The following is a 21,368-nucleotide window of genomic DNA, read 5'->3' on the forward strand; positions in this document are numbered from 1 at the left end:
TAGGTTAAAGACAGGGGATTCAGATCAATGTCCCCTGGGACCTGGTGGCCTGTTAAGGACAGGTGTTTAAGGGTCAGAGGAGTCAGCAGGGAGGGGACAGCCCCGAGGGCATTAAGAACATGGAAGACTCCTCTGGGTGGCATGGGAGAGACTGTTGACTATTGACCCCACCTGGCAATGAGGAAGGTGCACATCAGAAAGCATACATAGCTGGTGGCTGAGTGCTGGGCCTCAAACCTGGGGAGTCAGCCTGGGAGGCAGTAAGGAGGTGGGCTAGGGTCTGGGGTTCCCCGAGCAGGCCACGGTGTGGGGCAGAACTCAGGGTTTGGTGTGTGTGTGACCTTGGGCAGGTCTCCCAACTTCCTTAGACATGAGCAGCTACAGTGGGGGGTGGGAGTTGTCAGCCCTCACTGGCAGCCTGAGTTAAACTCAAGTCCATCTCTGTGTGACCCTGTGAATGTCAGGGCTCCCCGCATAGAGTGGCCATGGAGAAGCCTCGCCAAAAACAGAAGCATCTACTGAGTTCAATGTTTTATATCCATATCAGTATCAACGTACCATACAAAACTCAACTGCCAGCCTAGCCGGGCAGGCAGGAGGGGGTCTGCGGCAGCATAGAAAACTGGGGTTCTTGTCCCGAAAGAGGAGAGAAAATGGGTTTTACAGTCAAGGAAACATAAAATCAGAACCCAACATGATCGAGAAGCCTTGAAACTGCATCAAGTGGAGGTGCTGTGGGCAGTGATGCATCCCACTTGCCCCAGCAATACCGGCAGCCTCGATTCCTGGGAGGCCCGGGGCTGGGTGTGGCCAGGTTGCAAGGTTATTTTTAATAATTTTCTTTCCGGGGCTGGGGGACATCTTGGCAGCAGCCCCGTCACAGCAGGTTTCACTTCAGGGTTTGGAGGGGAAGTTGGAGTCTGTGGGGCGGGTCCTGCCCGGCCCCAAATGTCATAGCCACGGTTCTAGGAAGTGACCCAGTGAAGTTCCTTCCTGCCGACCCCAGGTCTATGGCTTAAAAATCGGGGCGCCCAGGCTGGGGCTGAGCAGCCCAGGGGCCTCTGTAAACATGGCAGGTGCAGGCAGGTGGGGCTTTGGGGACCCTGGAGACCTGCAGGGGCAGCCAGAGCCATGGGGAGGGCAGAGCCCATGGGGAAAGGGAGCATGGGGTAAAGGAGACAGGTCCCCAAACAAAAACTTAGAGGGACAGAATCCAAGAGAGATGAAGAGAAGACAGATGGGGACAGAAAGAGACAATGCTAGGGAGAGACAGAGACTCAGAGAAAGCAAGAGGCAGAAACAAGCAGAGAGGAGAGATGATGGAGAGAAACAGTTGCAAAGAGATAGAAAAAAAGATCAAGATAGAGATTCACAAAGAGAGACACACAGAAAGATGGAGTCCCTCGCCGCAGCTTCCTGGGCGCAGGTGGTTCTGCTCCGTCTGGGTCAGCGGGTGGTGGGTGGGGGTCCGGGGCCAGGGGCTCGAACAGGGTGGGCCAATGTGACAGTGAGCGCGTCGTTGTGCTGCACCAAGGAGGTGTGTTGGTAATGCAGCACCAGCTCCTTTAAGGACCCATACAGATTGTAGGGCTCTGCAAAGCCCAAGCCGGTGGCCGTGCGGTAGATAACGCAGTGCTTGGTGTCGCCATCCACCCTGTGGTGTGGGGAAATAGGTGGTCAGGTGGGTACCCCCCACGGGCTCTCCTAGCTGCTCCTCCAATTCCTGGACCCTGACCTGGCCCAGGCCTGGCCATCTCCAGGCTGGACACTGTCCCGCTTTCCCCCTTGAACCCCAACAGTCCCTTCTTCTATGGGGGTCTTCTCAGCTTTCTTCCCAAGGCCTAGCACACAGGAGGCACTCAATAAGAGCTCTTGGAAGGAACATGTGGCTGCCCCACCCCCAGGCACTCACACCACAGAGCAGGCGTAGCAGCCTCGCTGGCTGCTCTCACGGATGAGGAAGGTGCCGTCTCGTTTGCCGCTCAGCATTTCCTCAGCCTGTGTGCGGTTGATCTTGCCCACGTACCAGGTGCGTTCCTCGTGGTGGGGCAGGTCATCCTCGTCCTCCATCAGGGCGTACTGGCTGTAGGGGAGGCAGGAAGGGGCCCTAGTCACTTTCCTGCCAGCCTCTGAGGCATCCCTGCTGCCTGGACAACGCTCCCTCCCTGGAAACTACTCATTCTACAAAACTTACCCAGAACAGCCCTTTTCTGGAAAGACTTCCCTGCCCCCCTCGAGGTGGTCACTTACTCCTCAGTCTCATTTTTGATCCCCAACCATTCGTTGATTTTCTTCTGCCGGGTGCCTTTCTGGGTGAGCCATCTGGGAGGAAGAAGAGAGGTGGGTTGTGCAGCACTGGCAGGGCCACCCCACAGGGGGCCTGTCCAGCCTAGCTGGAAAAACAGGCTGACCTATGAGGGTGGATTTGGGTGCAATGTCACTGGCTGCCACAAGGGGGTAGCCTTGGCTTCGCCAAGAGCAGCTTGAAGGGGATGCTGGCTGGTTCTGCCTGGAAATCTGCGATTTACTGTTTCTATTACCACTTACTGAGCTCTCAGAACATGCCACTCTGGCAGGGTCTTATCACCACCAGAGGCTCAGTCCTAGGGGCTGCATGGCAGTGCTGTTGGCCTTAGGTGGAAAAGAAACTTTACGAAGGACTTGGAGAGGAAAAAATAAGCTAATATGTATGTGGTTGCTCAGAACAGTGCCCAACATACAGCAGGTGTACATAATAAGCACCTAAGGTCTGGGCGGGAGGGGAGCCCTTGCCAAGGTTTTTGAGACGGGGCTGCAGGCGAGCGCAGGGCACTCACACCAGGTACTGGTCTCGGATCTTGCGCAGCTGCATGAGGTCTGGCTTTAGGCTGTTCATGCGCTTGTCGATCTCCCGGTTGTCCAAGGCCTGTGCCCGCAGCTCCTGTTCCAGCTTCGTGCGGCTCTCATGGATCTCAGCAATGCGAGACTTGAGTCGCTCCGAGTTCAGGAGGATTCTGGGGAAGCAGTGCCTCAGAGATTTCTTTCTGGCGAATTCCTATTAATCCTTCAAAGCCTATTTCAACTGATCTTCCCTCCCCCTGGAACTCCTGGCTGCTCTCTCTACTTCCTTTCTTTCCTCGCTTGTACTGCACCAGATAGGTTGGAGTAGGGAAGGGCAGAGGAGCTGGACTCACCTCTGCATCTCTTTCTCATTGCCCTCACGCCGGAAGCGTTCCAGATATTCCTTGCTACACTTCTCTTGCGTCTGGCCCTGCTCTTCAAAGATCTTGATGGTTTCATTGAAGGCCTCAATTGCGGTGCGCTTCATCTGTAGTTCCTAGAGGAGGGGGTGAATCATAGCACCTACTGGGACTCCTCACATGTACCTCATATCAGATCCCAATTTTGATATGGAGACTTTGCTCAAGGTGTTCCATCCACCAGGCATGTCGTTCCTCTAGCTCCTGCTGCACCAAACGAACTCCTCTTCAACCTGCAAACCACCGCTCCCGAAATCCACTCCTTTACAATCTCCTTTGGGCACCTTATAAACACCTGGACTTGTTAGCACTGCTGAGAATTAATGATAAATCTATCTGCTACAGTTCATGGGGTTCCTCCTTGGGGTAGATTCTGTAACGAGCACCTCCCATGTACCATCTAAAGGAAACTGCCAGTGGCCTCCTAAAGTCAGAACTATTAATGGGGAAATTGAGGTTCAGGGGACCTAAGTCATGTCCAAGGTCATGATGTTCCTAACTGATCCCAGACAGGCGTCTTGTCCATGCCAAGCCCCAGCTGACTCATCAGTGCTAAGTTCCTGCTCTGTGACCTGGAAGGGGTCGTCTGTCCCCGTGGCCTCACCACTGCCTCTCTGTGCCTCTGTCTCCCTGTGTGTGCAGGCCTGAGGTACCTGGGAGGTACGTGTGTACTCCTCGTAGAGCTGGTCGTACTCGCGGCTCTTGTCCTGGTACTGCTGGTGGTAGACTTTGAGCTGGGCACCCACTGCCTCCACACTGTCCTCCTTGACAATCTGGTCCTGAGGACACCCGGTGTAATCAGCGAAGCCACCTGGGAAACTGAGACCTGGAGCTGCCCTCCCCAGCCACCATTTAGGCCCCAGACCTGCTGGTACTTGGATACAGGGTAGAGGAGCCGCGTGTCCAGTTTGGCGTTGTACTGGGCCAGGGACTCATGGCGGTAGTGGGCAATGAGGTCCACAACAGAGCAGAAGGTGAGTGGTTCCGAGAAGCCGTAGTGCCCGTCGCGGTGGAAGACCTTAATCAGCTTGTTGTTCCCGCCTTTCCTAGGGGTGGGTAAGAGAGGGTGTCAGAGCCCAGTGGGACCCCCCAGCCTGACACCCATATCTCCCGGCCCTGGTACCGCACAAGTCCTACTCCCAACTGTCACAACAGTCATCTCAGTCAGGCCCCCACCTGAGGGTCAGAGTGTACTCTCCCTGGATCTTGCTGGAGGCATCTCGGACCAGGAAGGTACCATCAGGTGTGTCCCGGAGTTTTTCGTTCACCTCCTCCCTGTGGGGACATCCAGGATTGGGGCTGCCCGAGACCCTGCCCTTCAGGCCCTGCCCACCACGCGGTACCACCCACACAACCCTACCTGGAGATGTCACCCCAGTACCACTCAGCATCCTGCAGGGAGGGTGGGCTCCCCCCATTGGCCAGCCCTATGGGGGTGGGCTTTGCTTTGGGTGGTTTAGGTGGCAGTGCTGAAGGACAGGAAAACAAACACACATTAAGTATTAACTCTAAGCTGTAGTCAGCTCCCACTGTAACCAAGCCTGCTCACGCTGGTGGGGCCCAAGTCAGCACTCGTAGCCCTCCAACAAGAAAAGATAATAATACAAGGGGAGAGTCACCTGGTGGTGCAACCTCCTGCTCCTCTAGGTGCTCCTGAAGCAACTTTTCCACCAGCAAGGCCGGGAAGTCGGGGAAGAGCTCAGTCCTGGGGGAGGGGAGTGCAGTTAGCGCTGGGTAGGGCTGTCTGCACATGGGTATGCACATGGTCTTGCATGTGCTTGTACACCTGGGGGGTACACGTGAAAGCTGGGAAGAGAGGCCGATGACACAGGCAGGTGTGGGAGGCCAACTTTACTTATGTATGTGCTTTAAGTGTTCAATATGCTCACACGAGAACAGGACAAGAGTCCAGCACCTGGGGTGGGGAGACCAGAGCAGGTGCTGGTACCACCCACGTGACTCCCCTCTGGTCTAGGCCTCAAACCTTGCTGGGGTGGGGTCTTCCTGTAGCCCAGGTTCACTCCTTGTTATCTTTCCTAGCCACCCCCACCACAGCAGCTCTTGCCTGCTACCCACCCCACGCCAAGCCTCTATCCCTTCCTCCATCTAAAGCCCCGCCCCCTTAGGTACCAGCTGCTCACCCATCGGGTGCGCCCCCTGGCGGAGGCGGCGAAGGCGGAGCAGCGCGCAGCTGTAGGAGCGGCCCGAAGGCAGTGCCCAGGGCTCGCACCGCTGGGCCAGGGGCAGGGGCACGCCGGGCCATGCGACCAAGGTGCTGGAGCAGGAAGCGCAGCGTGAGCGCATGGTGCAGTGGCAGCGTCGGGGGCTCCAGCACTGGCCCTATGGGTCCCACGGCCTCTGCGGATAAACAGCCAGGAAGGGTGAGCCGGAACTTGTGCACTCCAGCCCTGCCCACCCCGGGTTCCCCGCGTAGCTCACCCCGCAGGGCCCGGCGAGCCTCGGCCGCGGCCTCCGGTGTCATGATGGGCGAGGGCAGCGCCAGCAAGAAGCCCTTGATGCCATCCGCCAGAGTTGCCGCATCCCACTGATCCACGTCGCTCAAGGACCAGTCTGTGGGTGCAGGGGGGCCGGGTCGGCAGGGCTTTCCAAGTCAGTTCCCGCCCCACCACTGCCCATTGAAGCTCCCCCTCACCTGTGCGCAGGGGAGGCAGCTCAGGCCTGTAGAGGGATTCGCTGTCTAGCCCTGGATGGCGGGAGGAAGAGAAGGGGTAGGCCTGCTGTCAAATGCTGCCCTGACCTCATATGGGGCCTGGGGTAGCTACTCAACCTCCCAGAGATAAGAGCAGGGGGAGGGATAGCATATACAATGGCAGTTCCAATATCCAGGGTCCGACCTCCCCCTGGGAGTTAGTCCTTCCCCAGTACAACACAGAGGTCCAGAGCATCTGGGCTCAGCTTCCTCCAATGCAGAGTGAGCCCAGTAGCTCTGTGAGGCGATAAGGTGCCCATCACCAGAGGTAAGCAAGCAGAATCCAAGGGTTGTAGCCAGAGGCTCACCTGTCCGCTCAATGGCCTCCACAAGCTTCACCAGGAGAGGGGGAGCCACATCAGGTGGGGAGAACTGCTCAGGCAGGTCAGGGAGTGTGGGGCCTGGTAGGAGGGGACAGTACGTTGGCAAGATCCCTGAAAGGACCCTACTCTCTCTCTTGGCCTGCTGTATCTCAGCTGAGGCATCTTCAGGCAGGGCCCAGCTCAGGCAAGTGCCTGGCATCTGGACCACTACCCTGGGGAAGCCAGAGGCACTGTGGGTGGGGCTGAAAAGGCCAAGTTAGTGGGAAACAATTTTCCGAGCTATCAGTCATACAACTTCAGAGATCAAGTACAGTAACTTGCTTAGTGTCCCCCCAAAATGATGTCCACATCCTAATCCCTGGTACCTGTGACTGTGACCTTATTTGGAAACAGAGTCTTTGCAGATATAATTAAAGGAAGAATTTTGAGATAAGATCACATTGGATTTAGGGCCCTAAATGCAATGACTGGTGTCTTTATAAGAAGAAAACCCATGTAACAACAGAGACAAATATTGAGGTAATGCGGCCACAAGTCAAGGACACCTCTGACACTTGATATTGGACCTCTGGCCTCCCGAACTGTGAGAGAATGAAGTCTTATGGTTTGTGGGAGTTTGTTACAGCAGCCCCAGGAAACTCACAGGTTTCAACCTCTGCCTATGATGGCTGTGCAACCTTGGGCACAGGGTCTGCTTTCTCTGTGCCTCAGTTTCCTCAACTGAGAAACTGGCATCATCTCTTCCTTAGTGGGAAAAACAAAGTGGCTGAGATAGAATTAAAGAAAAATATCCCCATCCAGGTCATAATACCTCACTCCAAGGACCTTCCTTCACTTTCTAAGTCATTTTGCTTTGAAAAAATGATCGCCTTTTTTAAAATCCTGAAACCCTTCCCAAGGGGTGCCAGGGGCCTCTCTGGCCCAGCTTCTGCAGGCCCCGAGTTTCCTGCTCCAGTGGGCTCTTTGTGTTCAGACGCTTTGCCTGCACTGCCACCACTTCATGTGGCTCTGGCCCTCAGCAGGACGCCCTGGCACACAGCAGGGGCAAGCTGGGGCCTGCGGGGCCTCGCTGAGTGATGGGCCAGGTGGTGCCTCAAGCTGGAGAAAAGCCCAGCTGCATCGAAAAGGCCAAAAAAACTCCAAACCAAAACAACAATAATAACAACAAAAAAACAGTGAAAGAACAAGGGAGAGGAGGTTGGGAGCCATGGTTCTGAAATTTGACTCTGAAACTTGTCTGTGATCGGTTTGTGAAACGGGGAGGGAGGTGCTGTCAGAACAGGTGTCACTCCATTTTATGGGTGAGGAACTGAGGTTCAGAGAGAGAGCAACCTCCCTATGGGTGCACAGCCAGGCAGAGGCCCAGGCAACACTGGGGTGATACACGTAGCGCCCCATGGGGGTGGAATGGAGGAAATGTAGGCAGCCATGCAAGCTCTCTGGAGTTCTTAGGATCCTGGAGGGGCAGGACCTGAAGGCACAAAGGGGCCAATCTTTCTTGTTTCCAGATGAGGAAACTGAGGACTGGAGAGGGCCAAGCCCTAGCCGACGTCTCCCAGTCTTAGGAGATTTGGAGGGTGGGGCTGCTCCCCTGAGTGGGGATATGTGTGGAGGCTGGACCCAGGCCAGGCAGAGGAGGGAGGTGGCTGTTACCAGGGGAAGAGGCAGATTCTGGCTGGGAGCCCAGATGGGGCCGCCTCCTACTCCTCCAGGCCAAGGCAGGACGCAGGCCAGGCCCTGAAGACACCAGATGCTGCAAGGCCCAAGCCAGCACCACACCAGCTTTGCAGCCCCCACTCTGCTGCCGCCCCCCATTCTGCCTCATGCCGTGGGATTCTGTGGGCATCAGTGTCCCTCTGGCACAAAACCAGGCAGGCCATTGGTTGGGGCCATGGTGCCTCCCAGGGCCTTGGCCTTCCCTGGGTGGTCCTGAAAGAGTGGTCCAACCCCCTTGCACCTCAGTCTCCTTGTCTGTACGTGGGCCTCCCTGGGCTGCTGTGAGGTCGGAGCAGACCATGCCCAGCACTCTGCACTCATAAGCCTCCTCCCCACAACCCGAGCCTGTTTCCCTGGCTAGAACCCACGCCCCCGGCCCAGCATACTGCAATTTCAACGTATACTCAGAGTGCCCTCGAGTCTGGGAGAGTACAGGGTCCTCACATCGAACCATGCTGCATGACTGAGGCCACCCTTTCTGGGCGACGAGGCTCTCTTCATTTTGGAAACTGGGTAAAATCAGAGTAACAAAGGGGGTGCCTCAAGGGACCCTGTCTGCAAAACACAGAATGAAGCTAAATTGAGCCTCGGAATCCTACTGAACATTCTCCATTGTTTTCAAAATTAATCCCATGATGTGTCTGAAGTGGTGGCCCCTGTAGGCCTCCCCCTTCTCACTCCACCCTGACCACAGCTGTTCCCTGAGCCCATTATATTCCCACCTCACGGCCTTTGCCTTGTTGAGCTTGCTGCCTGGAGCCCTTCACTCCCAGCTCCTTCCTCATAGCCTTTGTCGTCACCTAATCACATTCTTGTCACTTCTTGAATTGGAAGGCCCATGAAGGCAGGGCCAGGCCTGTGTCCACCTCTGTGTTCCAAGTAGTGTGAACTGCATCCTGCCCTGAATAGCAGTGTGGTCAACACTTTGTCAATAGACCAAATGTCCTTATTCCTCCTCCCTTGGAAGAGGAACCATTGCCTCCCTGGAAAGGAAAGGAAACTGAGGGTCTGAAGAGACCACTCACATCCCGGACAGGGCCCCTGACTGCTGCTCACCTGGCTCGGGGGCCCCCTCTTGGGGCCTGGCGGGCAGTGGGCGGGGGCCACGGGGGCGAGGGCCAGGCCTGGACAGGGCCACAGGCCCCAGGAACTCGACATAGGTGCCTGGAAAATCACCGCGCTGCCGTGTGCGTTCGTTGAGGCCAGGCATCCAGCCCACGTTCTGTGGGCAGCGCTCACTGCCCTCGGCCACACCCAGGACCTGCAGGGCTGCCCGGCTCACCACCAGCAAGTCGCCTGGTAGCAGCTCCAGGTCCTCTGGCCGCTCCCGACGAAATGGGTACAGTGCGCGGTACTGGAAGCCCTCAGCGCCAGCCATGGTGGGCTGTGGGGAGGGGTCAAGTCGGTCACGCAGCTGCTCGGGGCCCCAGAAGCCCCATCAGCCAGGGTGGGGGCCGGGAGTTTCCGCTGGGTCAGCTTGAGGCACTTGAAACCTCTATTTCCACCAAGAAGTTACAGGTAACCACAGGGGATGCTCACGCCTTGCTTCCTGCCATTATTCCACGACCCTGACAAGGGTCACTTGTTGCTTCGTCCACCATTCGTCAACTGGTGGGAGTTGGCAGTGTGATCTCCGGTCACTCGGCCGCTGTGTGCCCCCTCAATCTGTAGGGCTCAGCCAGGCCACTCACTCTCTCACACGTGGGGCCATTGGCGCCCAAGGCTGGCGGCTCTTCCAGCTGCGCCAGACGAGGGAGCCGAGGGCACAAGCTGTCACCATGCTCGGCAGGGGACGCTGACCTAGAGAGAGATGACAAGGTAGTATGAGCCAGGTCGTACTACTCCTATTCCTAACTCAGAGATAGGCCTACATCCTGGGTTGGAATCCCCTGATTCACTGGGTCACCTAGGACCAGTGCCTGCCCCTCTCTGGGTCTTAGTTTCCCTAGTCATAAAGTAGGTGCAATAGCTCTCCCTCGGAGCATCTGCCCTAGGTATACTGCATGCTTCGTAAACAAGCTCTGTTAGAGACAGGGAAACTGAGGCTCAGGGCAGGGAAGTCTTTGTCAGGCTAGGAAGCCAGGACTCAAAAACTCACATCCGCTTAACTTCTAGGCCCAGGATGAGAGGAAGCAACAGCCACAAGGCCAAATAGTTAAACACAGAGAGGAGAGGGAGACAGGGGACACTCAGGGTGCTGTGGGAGCACTAAGGAGAGGTCAGGTGAGCTGAGCACAGAAGGAGGCAGCAGGGGCACAAAAGGGTAGGAAAGGAGGTCCTGGCAGAGGCCCCTTGCACAGGCAAAGGCCTAGAGGTGAGTCCAAGCAAACAGATCTGATTTCTGCAGGGGAAGAGTGAATAGGGGTCCTGGCCGACTCAGCACAGGGCCGCACAGTAGGTGCTCAGCACATGAGGGGGTTGGTGGAAGGCTGAGAGGACCCTGGCCCCAGGTGGATGGCAGAAGGGCCCTACAGCTGCCAAGGGGAATGCTGCTGTTTGCAAGGTGATGACTACTTTCCAGAAGCCCCTAGACTCAGAGAGAGAGAGCCAAGCACACACACATTCCTAGTCTCAGCTCTTCAGGTTCACCTCAACCTCCTGAGAGGCTGAGGTGCGGGGTGCTTTCCTGGAGGGCGAATCCTCACTAAAGACAGGAAGGGGCATTGCTAACATGCAAAGGCTTGACAGCAGAAAGTTGCTTGCCAGAAGTTTAAGCCACTGACCAGACCACTCAGGGCCTCAAGTGCCAGGCAGAGGTTAAGGGATTACCCTCTCCCTGCCCCCACATATACACCGTGAGAAGCATCAGAAGGTGTCCAAAAAGCGAGGAGAACCTCCACGTTCTGAAGCGCCCCAACTTACCCGCTCCCTGGCCCCTGAATCCCCATTCTACAGGTGGGAAAACTGAGGTCCAAAGAGGGGATGTCGAAGAAACCACCTGGATCCGCTTGCCTGCACACGTTTGCACATGCCTGGTGAGCGCGCTGGGGACCCAAGAGCTCCCTAATCCAAGAGGCGGGGTGTTGGAGCCAGGCCTAGCGGAGTGGTGGAGCTCGAAAGCTGGACGCAAGGCCTGCGTGGACCCCGCAAGCCGAGCCCAGGGAACAGAAATGTAGCCGACCCCAGACCCTCGCACTCCACCATGCCCCCACAATGCATGGGCGCCCCTCGTTTCTTCTCGACGCCCCGCTCCCAGCAAGGCCTCCCTCTATTCCGGGCCGCGGCGCCAGCCCCGTATCTCAGCCTGGAGGCACCCCGTTCCGCCCCTACGGTCCGGGGTGGCTGCACGGCTGCCAGGTAGAGACTGAGGCCTTCAGCTCTCTGCGGCCTCCCCAGGTCCCACCGGCCCACACTCTGTCTTGGCGCCCCTCATTTGCGCGCACCCCCAGGCCCGCCTTCCACGCCGGCCAGCAGACTTACCTGGTTGTGGCCGTCGCCGCAGCCGCCGCCGCCGCCTCCGCGGCCGCCGTCACGCGAAGTCGAGCTCGACCCGTGGCTCCACTGCGGCCGCCGTCGCCGCTGCCACGGGATTGCTGCTGCCGCCGCCGCCGCCGCCGTTCCGAACGGCCGGGCCCGCCCCCGGCGGAAATGGCCGAGCGTGTTCGGGCCGGGAGGACGAAGCAAGGCCAAGGCGGAGCCTGGGGACGCCCGAATGCTTCCGGAAAGAGCCAAACGTACTCCCGCGGGATTGGAGAGTAGCGGGGTGCACCGGAGATAGCCGATTATTTCCGGAAATAACCGAACTCAATCGGGTCAGATGAAGGATTCCCGACAGTGCCCTCGGCTGGGCTGGGTTGGGACTCCCGAGCGATTCCGGAAATAGCCGAGCGCAATAGGGTCGGACGAGTGACCCAGAGGCTGGGCTCGGCAGGGCTCGGCTGAGTTTAGAGACGCCTGAGCGGTTCCGGAAATGGCCAAGCGTGCCCCGGACTGGCGGAACAGAGGCTGAGCCCAGAGACCACGGAGTTTCTGGAAAGAACCGGGTTTGCTCGGCCCCAGATGAGGCCCTAGGAATTCAGCCCCAGAGACAGACCACCAGCTTCTAGAAATTGTCGAATGGACGGCTCCAGAGGGCGGATGATGCGGCCCTGAGCTCAGGGAACAGGAGGCGGCGTGGTGAGAATACCACAGAAAGCTGAGGGCTGAAAAGGAGCCAAGGTGCAAGGCGTTTCCTTGGCAGCCCACAGCGTCCAGAAGCAGCTGAATGAACTCCGGCCCTGCCGGCGCAAGATCACGCCCACTACGGGACGAGATGCAGACTGTTTTCGGAAAAAGCCGAAGACACTCGGAAACGGAGGGCGTGCCCAAAGATTTCTGACCCGAAGGAGAGCTCGGGAAGTAATCGAACCCGCTCGGGCTGGGCTGGGTTCGGGTAGGGATCTGGGGAGTTTTAGGGCACAAGCCAAGTAGGTATAAAAAGGACACAAAAATGGCTCATTTATTTTATTAACATGGGTGCCTGGATGACGCTTTTAAGGGCAAAGCCCAGGATGGGAATTCAGACGGCAGCAGGCCAGGATTAGAAAAAAATATCAGGGAGAATCTCAGTGAATTCCTCTGCAGCCTTCAAAATCCACTTCGAGTGACTGAGCCAAGGGTCTGTTTTCACCCCGCCCTCACCCCACTCTTCCTTTACTTTTCTTGGCCCTTCACAAATCAAGACATTGGACCACCTCTTTGTCACTGTGGGTTTTATTCACTGTCAGCTCCGGGATGGAAGAAAGGAGCAAGTCATGCATAGCCTTGGTCTAGCTCCAACACCAGGCAATGCTGGGCGGGGTGGGGGAATGCAGAGTAGGCTGCAGTATATGGAAAGTGCCCTCACCACGTGGAGCACAGCAATCTTGCCAGCCGCCTCCAAATGGGAAGTGAAGGCTCTGTGGGTCACACAGTATCACAGGCTGGCTGTATCTGACTGACATGACTGTATTCAATCTTCTTTGATGGCAAAGCCCACAACAAGGCCTGGCTGCCTGCTCTAACCAGGCAATTGTAGTACAAGTCTCCACCCCTCACCAGGCCTCAGTCATTTGTCTATAAAATGGGGGTGACGACATCACCTCCAGCCTTCTCAGGCTGGCTGAGGAAGAAGCTGTGAGTAAAAGCACTTGGCACACAATGGGTGCTTAACAAATGATCACTGGGATTAGTTTTGTAAACACGTGGAAACTCAGGCACAGAGTGGGGAAGCAATATTCCTAGAGCCAAATAGTGAAACCAAGATTCAAACTTGTGCTTCACTGCCTCCCTGTTGGATTTTCTCATTAGAATTTCATCCCAGGGAGGCTCTGACACATTGAAGGAACCCCCGGGGGGTGTTTTAGACACATTATGGTCCAGGGTGAAGTCTTGTCTTAAGGTGGACATTCTTCTGCCCTGGCACTGTCTTTTGAGGCCTCTGCCTCCTGGGCACTCTCCTGTGGAGTGAGTGACCCCTCTGCCTAGTGCCCACATCATCTAAGCCCACAGGACCAGAGGCAGACTATAGCCAGGCTGGCCTATGGGTCGAGGCTACAATGGTGAGAAGCAGCCTTCAGCATCCAGTCCATCATGAGGATGATTTTGTTTTGTGGTGTAGGGGAATCAATTACGGACTCTCCAGGTCACATCCAAATGGCCCAGACAAGTGAGCTGGGCTGTGACCTCTTAAATAGGTAGGTCTTAGGTCAGGGATGGGATCAAGTGACACACAAAAAAACTTTAAAAGTACAGAAAAACGAGAAAACATGAACACATGTGACTCGTCCAAAGTGCTTCCTTCTGAGCCCCAGGCACAGGATCTGCAAACAGGGTCCCAGGTGCATGGGGCAGGACCCAGGCAGCTGCCATCACAGGAACAGCTCCGTCTGGCCATTGCTTATAAAAAGTAATAAATTAGTTGCAGGGATTTGCTGCTATTTACAGTGCCACCCTCATCTCCCATTTCTGCCCTACAGCCCCAGACTGATTGGCACCAGAACACAAGGGAGGCACTTGACTCCACCTTTGAGCAAGGACCATGATGGCTTCCCGCTTTCTGGGTATCCCAGGCTGCTGGCTCAGTGTCCATCCGGGTGCCACTTAATTTGAAGAATCTTGCACAAAAAATGCATGATTTCCAGGCCAGGCGGAGGCCAGGTAGGAGAAATCAGTCCTTCCCCACGGGTCCCAGGGCTCCTAGCACAGCCTCGGCACCCTCCACTGCAATCTGTGGCACCACAGCAGGCAGCCCAGTGGTCTCCTCGGGTGGCTCATCAAAGCTCACCTCCTGCACAGCCTCCTGCTTCTTGAAGGAGTCACGGCGCTCAGACAGGTGCAACCGTCGCATGACCACCAGCTCGGAGTCTGGCCCACGACTGCGACGCCCTGGTTCCCCATCTAACCGCTCACCTGCACCCAGCTTGTCGGCTGACTGGCCTCGGCGTAACCTTGGGGACCAGGTGGGTGTGGGTGGGTGCCCGGGCAGGGGTGAGGGCGAGCGGGGTGGGGGTGCAGGCACAGGTGGGCAGGCCAGTGGGGAAGGCGGGATGCTGCTGGTGGACTTGCGGCGGCCAGCCTTGGGGCGGGGTGGCCCTAGCTTGGCAGCCAGGCCATGCAAGGAGCTGGGGCGAGTGTGGCCAGTGGCAGCTGGAGAGGCAGGGCTGCTGGAGCTCGGAGATACACTGGGTGGAGATGCAGTGTCTGTGGGTGACAGGTGAAGGTCAGGGCCACTGGCCTCATGTCCCCAGCCTTGAGGTGGAGCCCTGGGACTGACTGCACATGCCAAAACCCAGCATGCCTGCTTTTCCCGCCTCCTATTTGCACAGGCAGTTCCCTTGGCTTAGATCTGATGAACTCCTATTCACCCATCAAAGCCCTAGCTCTTATTCACCTACTTCTCACCTAATGAACCACTCATTAAGCCATTAAATTGGGGGGTAGTAGGGAGCCACGGTCCGTCCGTCCATTCAATGAGACATCCACCTACTGGTCCCCAGAGTTATCCAGCAAGGGCCCTGCCTCTTCTCCTGTGCTCACCTCCCTACTCCCAGGCCTCAGCCACGGAGGACACTTGGTCTGAGGAAGGCAGAGGTAGCATAGATACCCTCAGCCCTAGAAGGTCAGGGTGGGCCAGAGGGAGAGACAGTAGTTGGGCAGGGAGGGCTTCCTGGAGGAGTGGCTCTGTGGTCCTCTTCCAGGAAACCTTCCCTGTTGCTCCTCTGGGTTGCCCCAGCCTGTTTCTCACAGACTGGGAGTCCTCAGTGTTGGACTAAGTTACTATTCTTTCCTGCCCTAGAATAATCTTTCCATGCCTTCTCCAGCCCACACACCCTCCGTAGCTTCCTACTGCTCCTCAATTTTATCCTAGCTCTCAGGCCTGATCCACCCCCCAATGCCCACGCTTCAGCGTGCCCCCAAGCTTTCACACCCCTCCTGTCTAGACCCTTTTGCTCATGATGTTCCCTCTACTGGGCATACCCTTCCTTGTCCCCGGACCTGTCTCTGTCTAACCCCAGGTTGCCTCTTAGACTCTAGGTAACTGGAAAAGCCCTTCTGGTCATCTGTTTCTTACATAGTGTCATTCCATCCTCCCATCTCTGCCTGCTCCCTCCCCAGGTAGCCCTGAATGCACTTACCGGCTGGGGCATCGGGGGCGGGGCTGCGGCAAGGCATGGTGGGGCTCGGGGAGAGGCTGTGGGTGGGCGAGCCTGGGAGGCTCTCGCTGGATGACAGGGAGTGGTGGAGGCCGGAGGAGAAGCTGCGGCTGGTATGCAGCACTGATGACTGTTTCGAGATCTTCTTGAAGAGCGACTTCCGCCTATGGGTGAGAACCCCAGGTGCTCCAGGATTCCTGCTCTCAGTGAGTTCTCTAGGACCCCTGCCCCCAGCAGTCCCACACCCCAGCTGATATAGGTCCCCCATCCACTCTCTCTGGCTGCTCACCGGTCCTGCGTCTCCCGCCGGCGACTCCGCTTGCTCCTGCGTGCCATGCGGCCCTTGGCCACGTTCTTCCGGGCGGGACCCACCTTGATGGAAGTGTTCTCCAGGGCTGTGGTCCGGAGGGTGATCTTGTTGCTGCTCTGCAGGAGTGATGGTGAGGGGTCACCTGTGTGCCTCCATTTCATGTGCGCCCCTCCACACACCTCCTACTCATCCTTCAAAGCACCAGATCCTAGCCACCCACGTCTCGCTTAATGACCCACCACTCACTAGGCCAAAGATACGTGCCTACCGTCCTTGTGCCCATCCGGTGAGCTGTCCACCCACCTGCTGGTCCCAGGAGTTACCCAACCCGGGGCCTGCCTCCTCCTGTGTCCCCACACCCCGGCCTCAGCCCCTGAGGACTCTTAGTTTGAGTGAGGCAGAGATGGCACAGGCTCCGTGGGATCAAGGATTCTTGGAGGAGTAGCTCCGAGGGGTGATGTTAGGGACCAAAAAAAAAAGCACATCCTGGGCCAAGGGGTGGGGGCGTGCAAGACCTGGAGTTGGGATGAGGGTGGAGCAGTGTGGATGGAGAGGAGACCTACGGAAACCTCAGCATCAAAGGCCAAGGGGTGGTGGAGGTCCTGGGAGTCCAGAGGGAGGGAAGGGCGTGAGGGTCCTGGGAGCCCTGAGGACAGGCAGTGGGAGCGGCACCTTCAGCAGCAGCTCAACAACGTCCATGTGCACCAGCCCCAGGACAGACTCCCCATTGATGTGGGTGATGAGGTCTCCAGCTCGCAGGCCCGCCTCCTGGGCGGGACTCCCCTCCTCCACGCTCTGAGGGGAAATGGTGGGGTCAGCTGCTTGTTGCAACAGCAGGAAACCCCAGCAAGCTGTTGCCTCTCATGCTGCCTGTTTCCCTGACCTTGGGGCTGTTCAAAGAATGATCAGTGGGGAGAGAATGGCCAAGCCTTGGGCTGGGGAAGGGAGGGCAACCGATCCACTGTGCACCTGCCAGCAGGGGGCATAAGCTTCATGCCCACTGAGCGTCTCTGTTCCTCTGTCCAGCCCTGTCTCCCTTGCCCAACCCCCTCCCCATAACTGACAGGGACAGCAAAGACCCAGGGGGCACCAGCTCCCTGCCCTGGGCTCCCAAACCTCACAGACTAGGAAACAGCTCCAACCAGGTCAGGCTGTCCCTGCCCACCCTCAGCTGAGCTCACCCAGACGACATGGTGCACAGTGTAGATGTCACTGTCGCCCATGTAGACGCGAATGGCCCGCAGGCTGAAGCCATACTTCTTGCCAGAACTGTGGATGACAATGGGGGGCCGCAGGCTGCCGCACACAGGGGACGGGTCTCGGCTGGGAGAGGAGTCACGGGATGACGGGTTCGAGGAGAGTGAGCGTGGGGACAGGGGGCTCATAAGGGGGCCTCCACTGCCATCATCTGCAGAGACGAAGGTTAGAAAAGGGGTCACTCCTTTGTGGCCCCTCCCTGATATAGCGCCTTTCCGCCCCCCACCATACTGACCACTCTGGCTGCTTTGCTGCTGCTCCAATGCCCTAAGAGTGGTCCCCCTACTGGACCTTTGTACATGCAGTGCCCTCTGCCAGGAGTGCCAGTCCCCCAGGTCTCCCTGTGCCCAGCTCCTTCCTTTCTTCTAGGGCTCAGGTGCAACATCACCCTAAACGACCCCCTCTAGCTCCAGACGCCCCATCCCACAGTTAAAATGGACATGGACAGACAAGCAAAGACTAGATCAGGCCATGGACATTACCGGCTGTGATGATGAGTGAGAGGGCGGACACTGAGGCCGACTTGGGCACACGGCCCCCGCTGGCGGAAGCCTTGGACTTCTCAGGGGCTGGATCTCTTGGGCCCCCAAGGCGGCGGCCCCGGCTGGCATCCAAAGCCCGTGGTGTGGAGTGTCGGGCACCAGTGCTGTTGCTCCGTAGGCGTGAGTGGCTGAGGGTGGCAGGGTCAGCTGGGGAGTTAGCAGGGTGAGGGCATCAGCCTGGCCCTCAGGAGGCAAAGTGGGTGTGGAAACAGTCTAGCCTCCTGGCCTTTGCTCAGGCAGTTCCCTTGTTCTGCACAACCTTCCTACATTGCTCTCCCTGGAGAGCGCCACTCTTCAAGTCCCCAACTCCAGGAAACCTTCTCCCCACCCATCAGACCCCTAGCTTCCCCCTCTCGGAGCTCCTTAGCCCCATCCCTCTCTCTAGGCCCATCCTGACTCAAGAAAGCTGGGGGCTCATTAGGCACCAAGCTCAGACCTGAGGTATCTCCTATCTTAAAGACTTTGTTAGACAAGTAGATGTTCTCTTTGCATAACTCCTACTCATCCTTCAAAACCCATCTCAAATAGTCCTTCCTCTAGGAAACTTTCCACGACACCACCCCTCCCACACTGGACCCCACCTACCAGAGAGGGTCGAGGACTTGGGCATCACTGGAGTGGCTGCTGGGGGCGGGTCAGGCTCCCCCAGAATAAAGACAGGTCTCTTGGGGCCCACAGGGGCTGGGCCAGCTCCCTCATCTTCTGATGAGAAGGCAAACTTGGGCATTGTGTCCAGGCTGATGGTGCTCAGGAGAGAAGGACTTGGTCCCCGCTCAGGCTGGGAAGAGGATGAGTGGCAGGAGGAACCGGAGGATGTCCAGGACCTCAGCCTAAACAGGGAAGAGCCCAAGTCACGCTTGCCAGGTACCCTCACTCCGGGACACCCAGTCACCCCCAGTGGCCACATCTTAATTCTCAGCCTAGAGTCAGGGACAATTTGTAAATAGAGAATGACTTCCTCTGCCTGCTCCATTCTCTGTGTCTACCCAAAGAATTCCTATTCATTTTCTAAAATTCAGCTTCCAATGCCCATCCTCTAGGTGATATTATTTCTGTTGAGTCTGGACTTAGAAGGCTAAATAGGAGTTTGTTAGCAAAGGGTATTGTGGGCAGAGGGAAGAGTGCACAGCTGTTTTGTTTGGTGCAGTTAAGAATGCAAAGCCAAAGGGAGTGATGATAGGGGCCAGGTTGGCAGGGGTTTGACAGGTTGGCCAACATTTGACCCTTTTCTACTGGGTTACTTGGAAGCTCTTTCTAATGCTAGATTTTGTGGCTCTACCTCCAGCAGACTTGGAGTCTGGATCTGCTTATATTGCCCAGCCTACCTACCACCCACCTACCGGACGTCGGTGCTCAGTCGGCGGCCATACTCCCCATCACTGCGTTCCCACCCTTCTTCTCGGTCCTCACTGAAGCTCCGTTCAGCGAAGGTGGGGGTGGGCTGCACGGCTAGGAACTCGGAGCTGCTGTAGACCTGCAGAGTAATAAAAAATAACAGTAATAACAATGAAGGCAGGAGCCGCACCCACTTCCTACATGCCTGATGCTTCCCTGTGATTCACTTCCTTAAATCCTTACTCAGCACATCCCTAAAGACAGCAGAGTCTGTAGCCCACTTTACAGGTGAGAAACAAACCCAGAGGGGCCCGGCCACCAAAGTAGGCCACAGCCAGGGTTTCTGTTACTGATCAGGACACCCTGCCCGGGGCCTAGGCCCACAAACAGTGCAGACGGTTTTCTGAACAAATTACAAACAAAGGAAGGAACTTAAGTGAAGCTTGTGAGGCTATAACACGACACCCAGCATAGGATGTCTAGTCACAATAGCCAAAAAAGTGGAAACAACCTAAATATCTATCAGCTGATGAGGATAAACACAATGTGGTCCATCCACATGATGGAATGTTACTCAGCCATAAAAAAGAATGAACTACTGGCACATGTTATAACATGGATGGACCTAAAAAACATGCTGTGTGAGAGATGCCAAACACAAAAGCCCACATTGTGTGTGACCTCATCTACATAAAATGTCCAGAAAAGGCAAATCCATAGAGACAGAAAACAGACGAGTGGTTTGTTAAGGGTTGGGAAGAGGAAGGTGGGGAGTGACTGCCAATAAGGATGGGGTCTCCTTTGGGGGAGATAGAAATGTTCTGGAACTAGATAGTGGTGATGACTGCACAATATTGTGAATGTGCTAAAAGTCACTGAATTGTACATTCTAAAATGGCTAATATGGTATATTTCACATTGTATTTTATCAGTTAAAAAAATGCAAAAAACTAAACAGCTCACAAGTTTCCTGAGCGCTACCTATACCCAGAGCCTGGGCCCCACCTTGCTGAACCGGTGGGAGCAGGATGAGAACTGGGGGATCTCTGTGGATGACTCCTCGTCATTGGTCTCGTCGTCCTCAGAGCCCAGGTGCCGGTACCGTTCCGAGCGTGCTGTGGGAGGGAGAGGCACGTGCAGGTGCAGTGGCTGTGAGGCTGGTGGAATGATGTGGGGAGGGTGTCCCCGGCGGGGTGGGGCAGGGGAACTACCAGGGCAATGGCCTTGGGACCATGCCCGGTGCATTTAGGGACCACAAGAGGCTTGGGCAGCAGAGTAAATATCTGGAAATCCATCCCAGCTGTGTCCCTAAAAGCTCGGGGACTGTTGGTGGGAATTCTTGTGTCTGAGCCTTAGTGCTCTCAACCTTGAAACAGGTCACCCAGAATTAGGGAAACTGTGTACCTCCAAAGTAAAGTATGTTCCTCGCTTTACAGAAGAGGAAATGGACACTTAGACAGGACCTCTGACATGCCCAAGATCACACGCTAAGTTCTGGAGGAGGCGCTGAAAACTGAGGGGGTTTAGTGTTTGGCCGGACCCCTGAGTGAGGAGAACCCACTGAAGTACCAGCGGGGAACCCCTTCACGGAAGGTCGGCAAGGTGCCCCACCTTCCTGTGTGATACAAGGTTCCATGCCAGGAGGCTGAACCTGTTGGAAGAACCCAGGCAAAGGTCTGCCACACTCACTGCCTTGGTTTCCCCTCCTGCAATCTGAGGGGGTGCTGCTCCTCCTGAACCCAGAAGCACAGGAAATCCCAATGGCAGGGGATGCACGGACCTGCTCCAGCTTCTCACAAAGCTCAGAAAGTCAGGAGTTCTAGGCCCACGGTGAGGTGCCAAGCCTGGGCAGAGACCCTGGCAGATAACCCTCCCCACCCTCAGGACCCCAACTCACTATCGAAGTAGCTGGTGTCATCCTCGGCTTCGAGCTGTGGCACAAACTCAGCCTTGTGTCGTAGGAGCCCTGCCCAGTCCAGCGTCCAAAAGAAGGGGTGCTGCTTCACCTCATGGGTGCCACCTGCAGACATGCCCAGCTGAGCTCTGTGGGGCCCCACTCCCATGGCCCCCGGGCCAACACAGAACCAGAAAAATGGGAGGGGAAGCCAGCTGCTGATTAAGAGGCCAGAGAGGAATTGAGCTTAGGGCTTGAACCCAGGCTCTACTCCTTTCTATGCTGGATTCTGAGATCCCACCACCCACAGAAACCCCAATGCCTTAGAAGGGCTTCCTTCCTGGCTTTTCCATAAGTTTCTACTCCACGGAGAAGAGCTGACTGCGTGAAGGCTCCCTGTCCCCCAATACTGGCCCCTACCATTCTCTC

The 21,368-nt window shown here is 56.6% G+C and overlaps 2 protein-coding genes and 1 long non-coding RNA gene across 16 annotated transcripts in view; 1 reads left to right on the forward strand and 2 right to left on the reverse strand.

Annotated features, from left to right (window-relative positions):
- Positions 1-516: 516 nt before the first annotated feature.
- On the reverse strand, positions 517-11,568 carry PIK3R2 (phosphoinositide-3-kinase regulatory subunit 2). Its single transcript, XM_011366804.2, has 16 exons — positions 11,409-11,568; positions 9,045-9,788; positions 6,258-6,350; positions 5,893-5,943; positions 5,679-5,810; positions 5,381-5,597; positions 4,859-4,944; positions 4,600-4,708; positions 4,416-4,514; positions 4,105-4,285; positions 3,893-4,018; positions 3,174-3,316; positions 2,817-2,993; positions 2,251-2,322; positions 1,913-2,083; positions 517-1,654 (listed from the first exon to the last, which is right to left on the reverse strand). Exons 2-16 carry the CDS (start codon positions 9,364-9,366, stop codon positions 1,447-1,449), a joined length of 2,187 nt encoding a protein of 728 aa, XP_011365106.1. The 5' UTR covers positions 9,367-9,788; positions 11,409-11,568; the 3' UTR covers positions 517-1,446.
- Positions 11,569-12,662: 1,094 nt separating this feature from the next.
- Positions 12,663-21,368, reverse strand: part of MAST3 (microtubule associated serine/threonine kinase 3) — a 35,512-nt gene continuing 26,806 nt past the window's right edge. For 13 of the 14 annotated variants that reach the window (XM_023534484.1, XM_023534483.1, XM_023534479.1 and 10 more), the window contains 10 exons: positions 20,943-21,065; positions 20,051-20,160; positions 19,051-19,184; positions 18,296-18,540; positions 17,651-17,857; positions 17,093-17,319; positions 16,584-16,706; positions 15,891-16,027; positions 15,584-15,765; positions 12,663-14,648 (listed from right to left, as the gene is read on the reverse strand). In XM_023534484.1, the coding sequence (XP_023390252.1) occupies positions 14,116-14,648; positions 15,584-15,765; positions 15,891-16,027; positions 16,584-16,706; positions 17,093-17,319; positions 17,651-17,857; positions 18,296-18,540; positions 19,051-19,184; positions 20,051-20,160; positions 20,943-21,065 (2,021 nt within the window). In that variant the 3' untranslated portion in view covers positions 12,663-14,115. Of the gene's footprint in view, positions 14,649-15,583; positions 15,766-15,890; positions 16,028-16,474; positions 16,707-17,092; positions 17,320-17,650; positions 17,858-18,295; positions 18,541-19,050; positions 19,185-20,050; positions 20,161-20,942; positions 21,066-21,368 lie in introns of those variants that run through there. The other variant, XM_023534485.1, reaches the window with a different exon arrangement.
- Positions 13,944-17,675, forward strand: LOC111744011. Its single transcript, XR_002781977.1, has 3 exons — positions 13,944-14,105; positions 14,244-14,407; positions 17,538-17,675. It is a non-coding gene; the product is annotated as an uncharacterized LOC111744011 (long non-coding RNA).

Source organism: Pteropus vampyrus, unplaced genomic scaffold, assembly GCF_000151845.1.
Source record: "Pteropus vampyrus isolate Shadow unplaced genomic scaffold, Pvam_2.0 Scaffold126, whole genome shotgun sequence".
In the NCBI taxonomy this organism is placed as follows: domain Eukaryota; kingdom Metazoa; phylum Chordata; class Mammalia; order Chiroptera; family Pteropodidae; genus Pteropus; species Pteropus vampyrus.